Raw genomic sequence first — 16,690 nt, 5'->3', positions numbered from 1 at the left:
AATCACAATGACTAGATTCATATTCTTGTTTTTCGTTCACTGACGACTAACGACTCTTGCACTTTTCATAGCGAGAAACTAATGGACCGTGAAATAACGCATCAGCGCAGTAACCTGCTATGACGGCTTTGAAAAAGCTCCCAAAAATGTCGTTTAGCGAAAAATCTGTCTGCGCTAACATTGGTGGTTTATTGTACGGGCTAATTGCTAAGAAATAGTTTCGTGAACTGAAACGAACAGCTTTAGTAGGCTTCGTTCCCCCAGAGAACGTGCACATTGCCGGCTTAGCTCAAGGGTAAGAACACCACGCAGTAATGCAAAAACCCAATGTTTTTTCTTTATGATTGCTTAATTTTAATTAAGTAAAAAGTCACAGCTTTGCCGCCAAGGCGAAGCAATAAACGCGGTAGCAACGAATTAGAAGGTCACGCGAAGAATGGCAAGCAGATCGAAACGTGCCCCGCATTTCTCACGCACAAATGATGTACGAAATATACTCACAGGTACAAAAGAACGCAAATAAGCATTTCAGTTCTTACTTCGCTGTGTCTGAAAAGCGCGCCCTTTTCGCAAATGGAGACTGTGCAGCGAGTGCAGTGACCTTTGTGCGCCCGGCAACTACAACAGAATCGTTCCAGTGAAAGCCAAACGCGTATGATTCTCCCCATCACGAGGTAAGTGCACGCACGCGTGAGCATTCCCACCCCCCCCCCCCTTCTCCGCGAGGCAAAATACGCGTGGGAGATGAGAGCTCGCGCCGTCGGGTCGTGACGATCTGGCGACACGTGCTCATTGCGGTATCTCGCGAGCAATGATGAAAACATGATAATTCTCCCGAGATGCCCATCGCCAGCGGTAAGTTGTAGATATAAATAGCTTGCCGTTTCAACGTTGCAGGAGATGCTTCGTCGTGGCTCAGTGGCTAACGCCTCGCATTCACGAGCAAGAGCCGCGGCCTTTTCTGAATTATTTCTTTTTTTGCGTTTTAATATATATATATATATATATATATATATATATATATATATATATATGCAGGGAATAAATTCTTGGACGCCGGTAAATAGTATGAATAAAAAGAAGACACACGTCGAAAAACGGAAAGGTTTCTTTACGTTTCGGCCGTGGGACCCGCCGAAACGTAAAGAAACCTTTCGGTTTTTCGACGTGTCTCTTCTTTTTAGTCATATATATATATATATATATATATATATATATATATATATATATATGTGTATATATATGTGTGTGTGTGTGTGTGTGTGTGTGTGGTGACTGACGCCAATGGCAAGATCCAGCTGAGAGTGAACATATAATTGATATCGCTATAAAAGTAAGTTCTCTTACTCTTTGCTTGGGTATATTCAGCGAAACACGTTGTGGGGCTGATTGGTAACACATATAGTTTTTGTTTATGAAAGTAAATATGTGTGAATTTTTCTAACAATGATACATAAAGACACGACAGGATGGGTGCTGTACACCGAATATGTCAAAACCTACACGCAATTACACTGCCAGTTTTTTTGTCAAGTACAACATCTTTGTAGTGCGAAATAAAGTTTGCTTGAGTACAACGCCCATCCTATTATGTCTTTGAGAGTCGTCGTTTGAAAAAAAAAAAAACAGCACTTTAGTTTACTGTAGGTAAAAAAGGGAATTTTTAATATATTTACTGAATTGGTGGCTGCCTCCAGTGGATGGTGGTAGATGGACATCCCATGAGTGGCCTCAAGGTGGCAGGCCAGCTCCCACCAACTTCCGCAGCGCGCCAGGCACTGAGCGCAGACGGGCAACGGAATGCCTGAAAAAAAAAGTATATATATATATATATATATATATATATATATATATATATATATATATATATATATATATATATATATATATATATATATATATATATATTTATATATATATATATATATATATATATATATATATATATATGAACAGGTGGACCATTAAGCAAAACTAGCGGTGCCTTTAGCGCTTGCACTGAGCGAGTTCTGCCCCCACGTAGCGCGACCTCATTTTCTACGTCTCTAAAAGCACTTTCCGAAAAACGTACGCGAGAAGTTAGGGGTACATTTAAAAGGATTTTTCGCTGCACCGTCTGCATAATCTGAAGCTCGTCTTACTTTTGTGCTGTCATAAGCTCTTCAACAAACCTCACCATCGACTCACGAGCTCGAAGTGGGCTGTGCCACATTTTGTTCGAAACTTTTCTACGTGAGCTGCGGCATCTAATAAGGGGCGCTGAAACGTGCTTCGAATAGGCGATGCTTATTACGCAGTGGCTCTAAGGAACCTTTTAGGTTCCGCAGGATCTCACGTTTACGCCGTAGGCTCCGACGTTTGCACTTGCTGCCATGACGATAGTTACATTGCTGCTATGCAGAGTGGCTGTGCTTCTAGGTTCCCACAATCATAACCACCCAAACAGAACGACGTGAGTGCATCAAGGCATAATTAGTTGCTGGCTCATATGAGCTATTTCGTAAAAATAACTGCAAATAACACAGTCTCATACAATAGTTCTTTTATTAGTGACTCGCAGGTCGCCCACACGTCACTAGAGAGCACAGAGCCAAACTTTTGAACGTAAACACTCAAGGCGACATCTCAAGAAATATACATGAAACGTGAACACAGAATCACGTTACAGCGTGTCAGTGGATACGGGGTCATTGCAATGTTCCTCAGAATTCGGCAGTGGAGGACACTAGGGCAAATATGAGAGCAGAAAAATAATTTACGTAAACTCCTCCAGTTTCAGAAAGCATATGCAGTCGGATTCACACTAGCGTCAAGTTCGATAATGTATCAAGTGTTACAAAGCAGCTTTTATACTATATATGAATTCTAACACTAAACTGTACGTACCACCGATATTAGGCGGAAATAAAGACTTTGTAACTTTACTTCACTATATGCGGCTTATCACAGCATATACGAGTCACTTTTTCAAAAGAATTCAACGTGTTGGCAGTCCTCTACGGCCTCGTGCTTACACCGATGAAAATAAAATACATTTGATTACAAAACAAATCTTTGTATATAGTTAACAAATAGGATACAGAAAATGGCACATATGGCCTTGAATATATTTATAGAAACTTCAAAAATATTAAACACTAAACAAGCGTGGCTGCGCTAGCAATTATACTTTCGTCAACAGCATCATAGATTGTATATGTGCGTATCACTCCCATAATTGTAGAATTTGTTTCGTAAATACGGGCAGATACGTCAGCGGCTTCACCACGAGAACTAGCCTCCCCTTATGAGCGCCTTTAATCTCAGCGTTTTAATTTACACTAGGGCAGAATTAAGTGCATGTATGTGCTACTTTATATTTTTATGTGGCTCTTCAATGATCTCAGTCTTTTATGCGCTTTCAGTTTGTGTTTTTTATGCGAAGAGGAGTAGCCGACGCCTCAATAGAGGACTTGACCTCTTCTATAGAAGAAACCGTTTTAACAGTTGGCGAAGGCACTAATTCTATTGACTGCGATCCTCCACAAAACAGAAAGCGAGTATTCTACCTAGTAAAGACAACAGAAGGTGCGGTTTCACTTGAGCAGCAAAGAGCTTCGTTTTCTAGATATACATGACCATGTGTAGGCTGATGGTTCGACTTCGAGTTACTTGCTGTATACAGTCACTCATGCTCCGACATAGCTATGCGGGCACACTTGTTTAGAAAACAAGTCAGTTGTTAGTACAACAGCCTCCCTGTTCATTTATCTACTTCCTGCGTCAACTTCTTTCTGGCTTACTCATAGCTGCTGGAATTTCGTACCAAGCATTAGTGGCCCCCAACAAGTCACCCTTCTGAACTAGCTCAAACTTCTCGCGCACAGCAGAAATTGATATTATGCAAAGCATTTATGCTGATACTTTGGTATCTACCTTCATCTGGAGTTCAAAAAATGTTGCCCGATTGACAAACGCGTTTACCTAAGAGAGTGTTGCTTGTGTTTTTAAAATTTAATTTCCCATTTTCTTGAAGAGGGCCAGAGCAAGTTGAAACAGGAACCTACTTACCTACTGTCTCACCACAGAGTACCTGGCCTAAGGCAGAATTGCTTCATACGAAGAAAAAACAAATGTACCCAAGAAAGCATTGTTCAGTGGTTCAGGAGTTTAAGTCGCCTGTTGCGACACAAATCGAAGTTGTCTGTATCTTTAATTTGTTTTCAGAATTGCTGCTGCACTTCGAGTCAAGGATTTGTTCTATCTGCTCGATGACCCGCGCTCCTTCCAGTGTGTTTCAGGCCTCTAGCGTCCCTTGTACTCTCCTCACCCTCCTCTTCCTCCTGCTCCTCTCAATATTTTTCACATTTTCTGAAACCCTGTTCTGGTCTTACACGCACCGCCCGCTTGCACCTTTCTGTTGGATAACTAATCATTTGACTTCCATCGTCAACCTCAAATGCCCTGACAGCTACTCGTAATGATTATTTGGTACATAATTTTCATTTCAATGACGCAACTCGAACATTGCGCACTTGTTCCAGCGGCATCGTGTGGTTGCGACTCGTTACGTCTCTCAGGGAAAACGTCGGAACAGCATGAGGTTAGCGAATGCAACTACTCTTGGGAGCTGACCGTGCTACTCGCCCGCACTCGCTATCATTGCGGCGATGCTAGTGTGTTTCCCGACCACTTATTTTCCCCCATAGGAAATTGAATTGCACGCACGCGCTCTTGTTGCGCCGGTGTGATCGAGTAAGACAGGAAATGACGTGAAAGGCTTGCTCAGAGTAGTTGATACATGGATAGCCGCAACCGTGTGTTGTTCTGTTATCACACTCTTATCCTCTGCATGCTTACTAATATGTTGCTATGGTGTTAAAGCGCCCAATGCTATTCACACTGCATCGTCACCGTGGACGTTTCTAACAGTATATATAGTCTCAGTTTTGTTGTGATACAAAGAGTCGAGTCGTGCGGCGATGGCTGGTGTAAAAATGTAGCTCCAATTTCAGCGTCATTAAGTTGTGTCGAGTTACCTTTCATATCGCTTTTTTAAAAACTTCATTCCTAATTACATTTTGTGTGCTTTGCCTTGTTAAATTTCCACCCCACCACGGTGGTCTAGTGGGTAAGGTGCTCGGCTGCTGATCTGCAGGCCGCGGAATTGAATCCCGGCTGCGGCGGCAGCATTTTCGATAGAGGCGAAGATGCTGTAGGCGCGTGTGCTCAGATTTGGATACCCGTTAAAGAACCCCAGGTGGTCGAAATTTCCAGAGCCCTCCACTACGGTGTCTCTCAAAATCGTATGGTGGTTTTGGGTCGTTAAACCTCACATATGAATCATTGTTGAATATCTGTTAGCATGTTCTTTCTCCGTTATAATTAACTGCGCAATACTGCCATGTGTAGAACGAAGCTCTCATTTGCAACTCACCACGTAGATGCACAAGATTTTATGCGGTATTTTTCGAACACGGCTTAAAATAATTCGGAGTTTAAAAACACGAAAATTTTAGCCTTCACGAGATCCTACGTTATTAAGCGTCTTTTGCTGAGGCGTCAAATCTGAAGTCCATTTTCGGAATTCGCTTCAATTATGACCACACGTGGTCTGCTAACGGAACCGTTAATATATATGCGCAGACATATTTGCATTATAAAGACCCTGTCTGTCGGTTAAGCACGTGTACACATATGTAATTTATTCTTGCGACGCTTGTCTCATTTATGACTTTGCGGTTTCTTAATTGGAGCCATGGTATATGTGAGTTGCTCGAGAAAATGAACTCGCGGGCTTAAAACTTCGACTCAGTGGAGCGAGGAATTGATCCGCTCGTAGCTATTCACACTCACAAACACACAAAAAAAATAAAGCGAAGACCTCAATATTTAGGATTATCTTTTTCACCAAGAAGGAAACTAATTACCTATAGTAAGAAAACTCCGAAGGTGAGTTTGAGCTCGTTCTTATAAAAAGAACAATTATTCGCGTTTACACTCCCAGTAGAAAAGAAAAAAAAACGAAACAAACGAGCAAGCAAGCACACGCACACACACACACACACACACACACACACACACACAGACACACACACACACACACACACACACACACATATATATATATATATATATATATATATATAAGGGAAAGAAGTGTATACCTAAGGGCTCGTTTTTCCGTGTTTTGACACAATATTAATGAGATCTAACAGACAGTAATGCCAAGGAATGTACAGGGAAAGTTATTAGAAGCAATGAAATGTAAATAAGAAGAAAGAAAAGTGGATGAAAAAATAACCAGCCGTGAGCAGGAATCAAACCTACGACCTTCGAATAACGCGTTCGATGCTCGTTCGACCACTTTCGCGTTCGCGTTCGACTGCGAACGCGTTCGACCGCTTGGCTTATAGATGGCGCTGACTGTCACTCCTACTTCTAAATTCACATATAAACCCAAAAAAGTGATGGAGGGAAGGCCGCTGTGGTAGCTCAGTGGTTAGAGCATCGAACGCGTTATTCGAAGGTCGTCGATTCCTGCTCACGGCTGGTTATTTTTTCATCCACTTTTCTTTCTTCTTATTTACATTCCATTGGTTCTAATAACTTCCCCTGTACATTCCTTGGCATTACTGTCTGTTAGATCTCATTGAATATATATATTGTCACGCGCACCGAAAGCCGTAGAGACAAGACAAAAACACCGGGCCAGAAAGACATGAGCATGAATGTATCTTCCAACGAAGCGCTAACACACACTTCTTCGTTCTCTTTGCCATTTTCGACTAGCTAGGGCTTGCCGGCTCACAACTCTAGGTGGCATTTTTCCCCCTCCCATTAGAGCATCGACTCGATGCTCATTACACAAGGGGAGAGTAGGGCCCATAAGGAAAAAAAAGGGGGGGAGAAACGATACTTATAGTGCACAGGGCATATGCAGGTACAAAAAAAATGTCTCTAGCTGGTCATAAGAAAAAAAACATTAACACAGTTCACAGTTCGCTGGAGACCCAACGGACAACGTAAAAAAAAAGAAAATGTTTGCTTCCCGGGCACAATAGGGCGAGTATCACCGCGTAAAATAAGGTTTTACGTGAACGACATGCACAATGTCTGTTCGGGGTGAGTGGGGCTGGGTCGTTGCCGAGCCTCCGTCTGGAATAAGTTCATAGTTGACCTCATTCAACCGCCGTAATACTTTGTAGGGTCTGAAGTACTTGCTCAGGAGTTTCCCGCTGAGACATCGCCGCTTAACAGGAGTCGAAGCCCACATTTGGTCGCGAGGTTCACTTCCAAAGTTCCGTTGTTAGACGCTGGCGATGACGAGCCTTTCGTTGCAGATCAATGGATACGTGAGGTTCTGATAGGCTGACCTGTTGTGGCAATAATGTGCTGCGTTTACCCAGTCAGAAATGCGATGGAGTTAATGGCTGTAGCTCGTTAGGCCCACTTCCAAGATAGGTGAGCGGTCTGCTGTTGATCGCAGCTTCAACCTCACACAGCATCGTTGTGAGGCCTTCCACGTTAAGACTACTGCGTCCACGTGACTTCTTGAGCGCGGTTTTTGTCGTACGAATGAGGTGCTCCCACCATCCACCCCACCATGAAGCGCGTTCTGCGATAAACTTCCATTGTATCCTGATCCCCACGGCGTACTCGCGAAGAGCAGTTATCGCAGATGCAAACCATTTAGCACACCCCTGAAACGTAGGGGCGTTGTCAGAGTACACAAGTGAGGGGACACCGCGGCGTGTGACGAAATGACGAAAGGTGAGCAAAGATGTGGCGGTGGTCATGATGTTAGCTCAAGGATAACGGCACGTGTGACGGCACATGAAAACAAAAGTATGTAAGTCCTTCTTGGGCCACTTGCTGACTTCGCGTACAGCGGCCCGCAGTAATCAAGCCTAACGACCGTGAAGGGGCTGGTTGCCGTAATTCTTTCGCGAGGAAGTTGGGCCATGGGTGCTGTCTCGACTGTAGTTTTCGAGCGTTTGCACATTCTACATTGAAAATGGTCTTTCCACGGTTTGACGCCCTTTTAATAACCAGAAACGCTTTCGAAGCTCAGTGAGGGTTGCTTCAGCACCACCGTGGATTGTACGCATATCGCTGGATTGTACAATCCACGGTGGTGCTGAATATAAATTGAATATGGATTGTACGCATGGTCGCTTGATAGTAAGATGGGGTGACGAGTGTCTTGTTTAGCGTGCAGCTCTTGCAGTCACCCACCGACGTGAAGTAGGCCATCCTCATCCATAAACGTGCACAAACGAAGAACAGGGGACGTTGAAGGTAACGGCAGACCTTTCTGCAGTGCTTGGACCTCCATTGGGAACGAGTTTTCCTGCATTATATGCAACCAATAATGCTCAGCTTGAAATAATTCCTCTGCTGTCAGAGGACCAGACGCTGATGCGAAGCAAATCGCGCGGCGGCTGAAACGCTGGATTCATGAAGTTACTCTTAGTATCTATAGTTTTGCTAAAAAGCTTTAGTCTTCCAGACACACGACACCGTGGCGGACATTAATGGCGGATGAAGAAACGGATGCAATTTCTGCGGAAAATCCTCGATCATTCTCTGGTTGTTGTGGTTTGGTGAACAGTATTTTTTGTTAGATTCGTTGACGTCTATACCTTCGTAAGACCTGGTTTTCTCACACAAGCAGGTTGGGCCATGTCACCACTTGGATGATTTGGTAAGATCCGAGAGTGATAGTCCTCGAGTGATGACATCGGCGGAATTTTCCTTGCTGCTACAGTGAAAACACTGGGAAGGTCTGGTATGCTGCTGGATTTCGGTGTCACGGTGTGCTACAAATGGTTCCTACTTGGTCGCTGAACTCTTTATCCAGTTTAGTGCCACAAGCGAGTCCGTCCAAAAGGCAACAGGGCGTGTTGAAAAAAAGGGACCTTTTGAACGTAGAGTATAAGCCGCACCACGATGGTGCATGCCAGGAGCTCCAGGCGTGGAAGCGATACCATTTTCAAAAGAGCAAGTCAGCCCTTGCTGATCAAGAGTCATGTGAAGCACGTTTCGGGTGGCGAGTGCACTCGTACGTAAATGCAAGCACCGTATGCTCTAGGACTAACATCTGCGAAGATTTGCAGCTCAAATAAAAAAGGCTTATTGTTGTCTCGTAAGAATATATATCGCGGAATAGTGACGGACGAATTAGACAGCTCAGAACACCAACTATTCCATTCGGCCTGTTCATCTTCAGGCATACTGGCATCCCATGCAAGATTTTTCTTCCATAGATTCCGGAATACCATTTTAGCCTTTATGGTGAATGGAGTGGGTCGTATACTCTAGCCAAGGTTTTCAGTGCTGTACGTTTCGTAGCCGGCTTTCCGGTGGTAAACATAGCTGCGTGCTCAGTGCTCAGGATAAGGTGATCACCTGAACGTTCTCAAGGAACACCTAAAACCTTTATCATTAGAATGTCTCCATCTTCATTTTCAATGGCGCAGCTGTCACGTAAGAATCTTTCTTTCAACTCGTCGTAATTTGAGGCCCACTTGCGAATTTCCAGGCTTGTCCCGTAGAATATTTGTTTAGTTCCTCATATACCTTCGTTGCCACCTGCGTGCTGGGCAGCCCGATGATAAGATCATCTACGTAGAACGCATGCTGCAATAAGGCTACGGTTTTTGGATAGTTCTGCTTACAAGATAACAGGTGATGACGAATTGTAGCCGCCAAAAGAAATGAGCTTGATACAGCTCCAAACTGTACTCCGGTCATCCTCCAAGTTGTAATCGGTGGCATGGGCTCTTTCTTAGTTGGCCGTGGTTCCAGCCACAAAAACCTCAGAAGGTCGCGATCTTCGAGCCGAATCAAAAGCTGCAGGTATGCCTTCTTTATGCCGGCTGCAAGAACAACAGGGTGGCAGCGAAAGTTCAGTAGTAGCTGGACAATGTTCACACCGAGTTTGATGCCCTTCGATAGGACATCGTTGAGGCAGGGACGACCAGCTTCATGTGATGACGCATCAAAAAACCACTCAAAGCTTCGTTGGGAAGGCATCCCGACAAACTACTGCGTGATGAGGCATATAGTATACATTATTGCCAACTGGTTGCTCTTCTTGCACCTTCTCAGCATGTGCGTCATCGAAATATGCGGTAATAGCCCGGCCGTGTTTCTCTAGTAACGTTAGCTGCTCTCGGAAATGGTTGATTTCACGTTGTAGTCGTTGTTCTGTTAGCCGGCGATTACTGTTTCCGGCTGGTAGTCCTGGCTGTTCCACCATGAGCGGCCCCTGATAACTCCTACCTTGCTTCGTTGTGCACAGCGCTCAAATGCGGAGTGGTGCGCTTTGATCTCCAATGGTTGTGAATAGCTTCCATCGATTCCGATGGCATCAAAACGGCACATCGAAGATATGTCTATGTTTGGTGGAGGATAATTGCGGCTCGATATGAACAGTTCGCTAGACAGGTACTGCATGTCCGACGATAAGAGTCTTTGTACCATCCATCCAAACGTTGTTTCAATCGCTGTTAGCGTCTCATTGATCTCTGGAATCGTCAAGGCTTCTAACTTCACTTGAGCATCGCTAAATAAGCTGCGCACCACACAGAGACACGATCGGCGCAGAGTCGTTTCTGAGCCTTGGAGCATCCAAATGTCATCATTGAAAGTTCTTTCCTTCCAATAACAGAACACTGAATGATTCTGGCCACGTCTGCGCGAATATAGCTGCGCTGGCTACCACTGTCCAACACAACCTGAACGAGGAGGTGTCAATTTCTGGGCCTGGCCCATATGCATCTCGTCTGCAATAGTACAGCCATGCATCCGACGTGCATGCTTTGGGCGGTTGTAATGGTTGGTAGCCTTGGCGAAGGGAGTCTTCCCAATGCAACGGATTCCACAGCAGGTACTGGGTCCTGAACGACGGGTCTGGACTGGTCGCACGGAATGGTCAGGTGGCGACGACGGCAGGAGCCACACGTGAGACTGATGGCTTTTTGCATGCCCTTGCGATGTGGTTGCGAGTACCACAGCGGAAACATCAGTTGTTATTCCGTAGCCTCCCTCGCTTTTTGTCTGCTGACAGATTGGCAGTGCAGGACATATTGCTGTGCTCTTGGCTGCTGCAAAGTGGGCAGACTTGATTGATCTATGCAGTGGAACCAGTGAGAGCTGCAGCCGATGGAATGAATTCTGTGCCGTCTGAGCTTTCTGTCGCCATGCTGCCTTCACCTTCGTAGGAGCGGCGACGTGGTTGCAGGTGACCTTCCTCCCGCACTTCAACTTAGATGCGAAGAAATGTCAACAGGTCCTTCGCTCGGTGCAGTCTGTCTTCGGAAGTCTCCGTCCCACTATTGGCGCGGTCACCCTCTTTCATCCCTTGACGGCACATGATAGCCAGATTGTCTGGCAAGCAGCGCATCATGACTCGATTCAGTACCACGATGTATTGATCCGGGGACACACCGATGCCTTCTAAAGCGCTCACTGGGAACAGCACATTGTCGTGAAGTGTGAGAAGTTTTACAAGTTCTGATAAGCTCCAAAAGATGATCCACGTGCTCATTGCTGAGGAGATCTCACCATCTGAACCGATCTGTGAGCGTTATAATCGCGAGGTCGTAATTCTGCTCGGCTAACCGGATTCCTTCGATTGACCGTTTGGCGCTGCCAGTTAAGTACGTAAGCAAATACTTGAATTTTTCGATGCATGGTAGGTCCAGGTTCTGGTGAATAGTGGCATCGTAATGATCACAAAAGACCTGCCAGTCGCGCAAGTTGCCACTGAAGGTAGGTATCTGTAGCCTGGGCAGTACAACCAATCTGTGACGTTGCTCTCTCACATGGTCCGGAGCACCTACGGACCTCGGGAGGTCTGCGTTGCACGATCTTGATCCGGAACCTTCAGTATGCGTCGTGGTAGCTTGCTGACGACCTTACAACCAGTACTTCGCGCGCGCGATGGCGCAGCTGATCTTGTCGCTATAGTCTTGCGCCGTTTCGATTTCGCGGTCAACATCATCTTCACCTGTTAGCGAAAGAATGGCGTCGTCCAGTCTCGACAATGCAAGCTCCTTGTCCTTGAGATAGTCAAGGTGCACGTGAACTTCCGAGAGGTCAGAATTCGTTTGCTGTAGAAGATCCGTAAGCTGGGTTAGGGCTCGCATGACGCCAGCCCTGAGTGCACCACGCTTCCTCCGCAGCTGGTCCGAGTTCGCCATGGCCGTGACGTGAAGGCGTCTCTTGGGGGGCCATCCCGGGTTTCGGCACCAAATATTACGAAACGACTGGTTCCCAAAGCGTAAGAGAAAACGTGACCTTATTCTGCTGTCATGGCGAACTATCTGTCCTGCCGTCCCTCGTGAGCTTTTTGTCCTCGGCTTTCTCTTCTTCCCTCCCGGTGTCTCACGTTCTAGTTACTCCGTTCCGGTTCATTTTTCAATACTCACAATGACGGCTGTGAAGTAATGGGAAACCAGACTGGGAAGTGAGCAAGAGTAATAAACCATGAAACATATTTACGCCCGCAGTCGTTAAATGTTTCAAACATGCAAGCGTTCCACAGCACTGGTCGGATTAAGGAGAAAAGCAAAGAGGCGAACATAAACATGGTTAAAACTTCCCGAAAATGAGGTTTCTAGATTGTTTTTTTTCTACCAAGCATTGTTACGTAACATGCGTATATAAATGAAGCACTGTTTTCATGCTATGTCGTCATTTCGGGAAAGTTTTGTGTGGTACTTCGTTAGCATTTTTGTTTAATGTAGTTGTAGCTAAATGTAGGTTCCAGGCAAATAGTAACAATTGTTTTTGTCGTTACCGTCGTGTTTTGTGTAAAGCCGAATTGTAATTCTTCCGCCCCGCGCGCCTTTGGTGCGGCAAGAAGCCGGCGAAGGTGAACCGAAGATGGTTGCTTGATCTACGCAGCCTTCTCGCGCACACTACGTTGGATATCTCGCATAAGAAAAGAAAAAAAAAAACAAGAAAAAACCACTCGTCTCAAATTGCTCCAGGGCGGCCGCGGCAACACATGGCTGTCGGCGCGCCTGGAGCGCATGAGAGGCCTGCACACCACATCTCGGAGGTAAAATGCGGTGGGTGCAATGGTTAAAAGAGAGACAAGATGGCTGTGTGTTTTATACGTGCGACGGTTTTGTGTGTAATAGCAAATACTAGGTTGGGCAAGTGAAGTCGCGAGTTAATTGAAAGACGTGGCGAAAGGTCAAAAACGAGAAGAACGAAGATGAGACAGAAAGAATGTTGTAAGTTGGTGCTCTTTCTGTCTCATTTTCGTTCTCGTTTTTAACCTTGCGCCATGCTTTCAAGTAACGGTGCCCCAACTGCCCCGACATAGCACACTGACGTCGCGAGAGCGTGTGCACTTTCAGCGCTGGGCGCCTCTCACAGCATGTTACCACATGCGCTGGAGTTTGTGCATAGGGCTTCATATGGACAACTTGCTACAGTGGTCGTGAAAGAATCGAGTAAATCATACAAATACTGGCCTAATATGGTGACGGCGCAACAGATAATAACAATAATGTCTGGGGTTTTCGTCCCAAAACCACGATGTGGTTATGAGAGACGCCGCAATGGAGGGTTCTGGAAGTTTTGACCATCTGGTGTTTTTTAAAGTGCACTGGCTTCGTAGAGTACGCGCGATTTCAGCTTTTAGCCTCCATCGAAATGCAACCGCCACGGCCGGAATCGAACCCATGGCCATCCGTTCAGCAGCCAAGCAGCACTGCTCCATCACTGCGGACAACGATGACGTAGCAGAAGAACTAATTAAAAGGGGCTCAAGACCAAACTATAAGCACTTCATATTAAATAGTGTCAAGTAAACACAAATTAGTTGTAGCATATAATGTAAATTTAATTCATAACGTTTGCCTCTGGCATTTAGTTTCCATTGACGGTTCATGGCGCAATCAAGTCTCACTAACGGTGACGACTATTATGTTGACTGAAAGCGAATCTAACCTGCTGTCTGGTTAAACAGCAGAGATGCCGCCGAGTGCACCACCACTCTCATTAAACAACCACCTTTCAGGATATTTAAGGAAAACTTGTCACCGTACGAAGCTCAGCGCGAGTCGAGTGAACACGATGACGTGCGCAGCGAGACGAAAAAGGTGGCACCGACAGCGTCACCTTTTCCAGATAGGAAAGAGAGAGAGAGAGAGAAGAAGAAGAAGGGACGCGCATGCGCAATGTATGTGTAAACGCCGCTAAAAGGGATGCCTAGAGGAGAGAGGGAGGGAGCGGAGTGAGCGGGCTTGCCGACGCTGCTTGCGTCAACGTTGCGAGGCGAGAGCGGGAGGAGCGTAGAAGGGGGAGGGGTCTGCATGAGCAGGAAGTGCGGTCACGCCACACAACTGATTGAGCTCGACCATAAGACGCTTCGCATCTTATACTTCTGGTCAAAATTAATGCGGAGATCTCCGCTGCAGCATGCCCCATAATACTATGATGGTTTTGGCGTGTTAAACCTCAAAATATTATAATAATCAATATGGAAACCCCTGAATATGTGGAAACGGCGCAACTTATTCCACGTTGGCAGTGTTTACTCCGGATGGTATACTCGATGTTTGGCTCACCAAGTCACTGCTTTTGTGACTTGTAAAAATGGAAGTGATGTTGGAGGTTCGCTTCGGTGAAGTGCACTGGATAGGTCGAAAAATTTCTTTCGAAGCATTCTAGCGTCTATGTAGGTTCTCTACACGCTAGTACAAACAACATCGTTCTTGCATGTACAGTAGAGTCCACTGTTAAAGGAGGCACTCGAATGCTCACCATCAATATTGCTGGCCCTCTAACAGCAAGTGGTCATGAAAAAAATCTCCATGCACCTGACTAGTATATCAAGAGAAGTCAGAAATTTCAACCACCAGTAGTCTTTTGCACTTCTAAGCCTATATAATTGCGTAAGATTGCGAAATCTATATATGCTGTGCACTCAGCTGTTCCCTTTAACAGTGGACGCGTCTGCATATTCAAAAGTGGTTGGTTGAAGTTTTAAATGACGCAGACCATGTCTGATAACGATCTACAGGTTTTACAAGCCTAGTATATACACAAAAATATTTCAATAGAGAACAGGAACTTGACTCTTTACACTTACCGCTGTTTGTTGGTGGCGTAAAACCAAACAGACACGGTAAAAAAAAAGTCAAGTATGATTGTATAGAGAGGGAGAAGAAGGTGACGTGCCATCCGATGACCCCTCTGAGAGGCGACGTTCAGACGGACATTATTTCACTTCAATAAAATCGCCGATGCAAAGGTGGAAACATCTTGAAGTATACCAAGGGACGGTCTGTGCACCTCGTGCAATCGATGAACTTGTTTTCAAGTATACGCATCGTATTCAGTAGCAGATTTTCAAGTTTTGTGTGGCTGACCACTAACACAATCTCAATGTAGTATACCTCCCAGCGTTTTTTCACAGAGGGGAATCGGGAGGTCAGGTGAGCATGCGGCGAAAAGAGAATCTCGGCGATCTATCTATCTGCTCAACGGGCGGCAGGTCGGGTCAATTTCACGACAGAGCGAGCGCTCACCGGGCGGTGAGTCGGCCGGAAAGTGCCCGACCACGTGGCAGCGGCAGGTGAAGCGCAGTCGGCAGCGGTGGCGCTTGTGGTCGAGCAGCTTCTGCAGGCTCGGAAACACCTCCCGGCAGTTGCCGCAGATGAGGATGTCCGGCTCGGCGTACGTGTGCAGCTTCTTCTTGGCGATGCCCTTGTTGCCGCCGCCGGTGGCGCTGGCTGGCCGGAAGGCGAGCGGCTCTGTGCGGGCGCGCTTCACGGGCGAGCCCAGCTGCCGGGGGGTGGCGAACCTGCGAAGAAGCACGTAGCGCCGCGACAGCAAGACATCTGAGTCAGCTCAGCGAAACGTCGTTAACCGTATATTTAGTTGTTTTTTTTTTCGCGGCCACTGAAGAGCGCACTCTCATTAGGTAACCGGTGCGTGGGTGGCGAAAGACTTAGTTGTTGTGCAAAAGCAACAAGATACCGAATCAGCAGTTTCTTCGTTTTGGCGAGCAACCTTTCCATTTCATTCTCCTGCCTCTTTTTTTTTTATGTTCAGAACTTTCGAAGTCGGATTGTTCGCTTACGGTTGATATAGCTTTGCACCGGACGGAGGAGGAGCCTATGAATTGCCCCGAAGGTGCTCTCTTGAGGTCTACATCGCTCAGGCATGGGTAATGTCGCTGCGACCTGTGAAAGCGTGGTCGAGGAGAGCGCTTTTCGAGTAGCTCGAAGTTTTCCTGCTCGCCCACTCAAAAGGGACGACTTCCCTGCACTTCACGTCACAAAGGGATAGATTGCGTATGAAGTCTGTTCCTTTTGGAACTTGAACCTGGCAGAGAGTCGTCAATCACACGGAGACCAAATAATCGATTCGAGAGAAGAGGAAATAGATCCAGGACTAGCTTTCCACGCCTCACTTTGAGAGAACCTCTCAAGTTTTATTTTGCTTTGAATATGTCTCGCGAAGTTGATTCATAGTGTATCACAAAGCCTGAATGATTTCATAAAACTTACGGAGTGCGTCGCTCCCGAACACATTTTTACAGCCATATTTTACTACGCTAAAGCTTGCGACTGGCGTGGTTTATATTGTGTTAAGGCAATGACTGCATGCCAGTTTTGCTTTATTGCAAGGCATAAGAATGCAAGTTCACGCCTTGCGCCAACCACAACGTCCCCATCTTCCG

General features: G+C 45.9%; 1 protein-coding gene across 2 annotated transcripts in view; it reads right to left on the bottom strand.

Annotated features, from left to right (window-relative positions):
• LOC119176279 (uncharacterized) overlaps positions 1 to 16,690 on the bottom strand; it is a 235,745-nt gene that overhangs the window by 17,237 nt on the left and 201,818 nt on the right. For both annotated transcript variants that reach the window (XM_037427481.2, XM_075877355.1), the window contains exons 4-5: positions 15,534 to 15,808; positions 1,677 to 1,804 (exon numbers count right to left, since the gene is read on the bottom strand). In XM_037427481.2, the coding sequence (XP_037283378.2) occupies positions 1,677 to 1,804; positions 15,534 to 15,808 (403 nt within the window). The remainder of the gene's footprint in view (positions 1 to 1,676; positions 1,805 to 15,533; positions 15,809 to 16,690) is intronic.

This window comes from Rhipicephalus microplus, chromosome X, assembly GCF_043290135.1.
Source record: "Rhipicephalus microplus isolate Deutch F79 chromosome X, USDA_Rmic, whole genome shotgun sequence".
NCBI lineage: Eukaryota > Metazoa > Arthropoda > Arachnida > Ixodida > Ixodidae > Rhipicephalus > Rhipicephalus microplus.
This window is presented reverse-complemented; position numbering and strand designations above follow the sequence as displayed.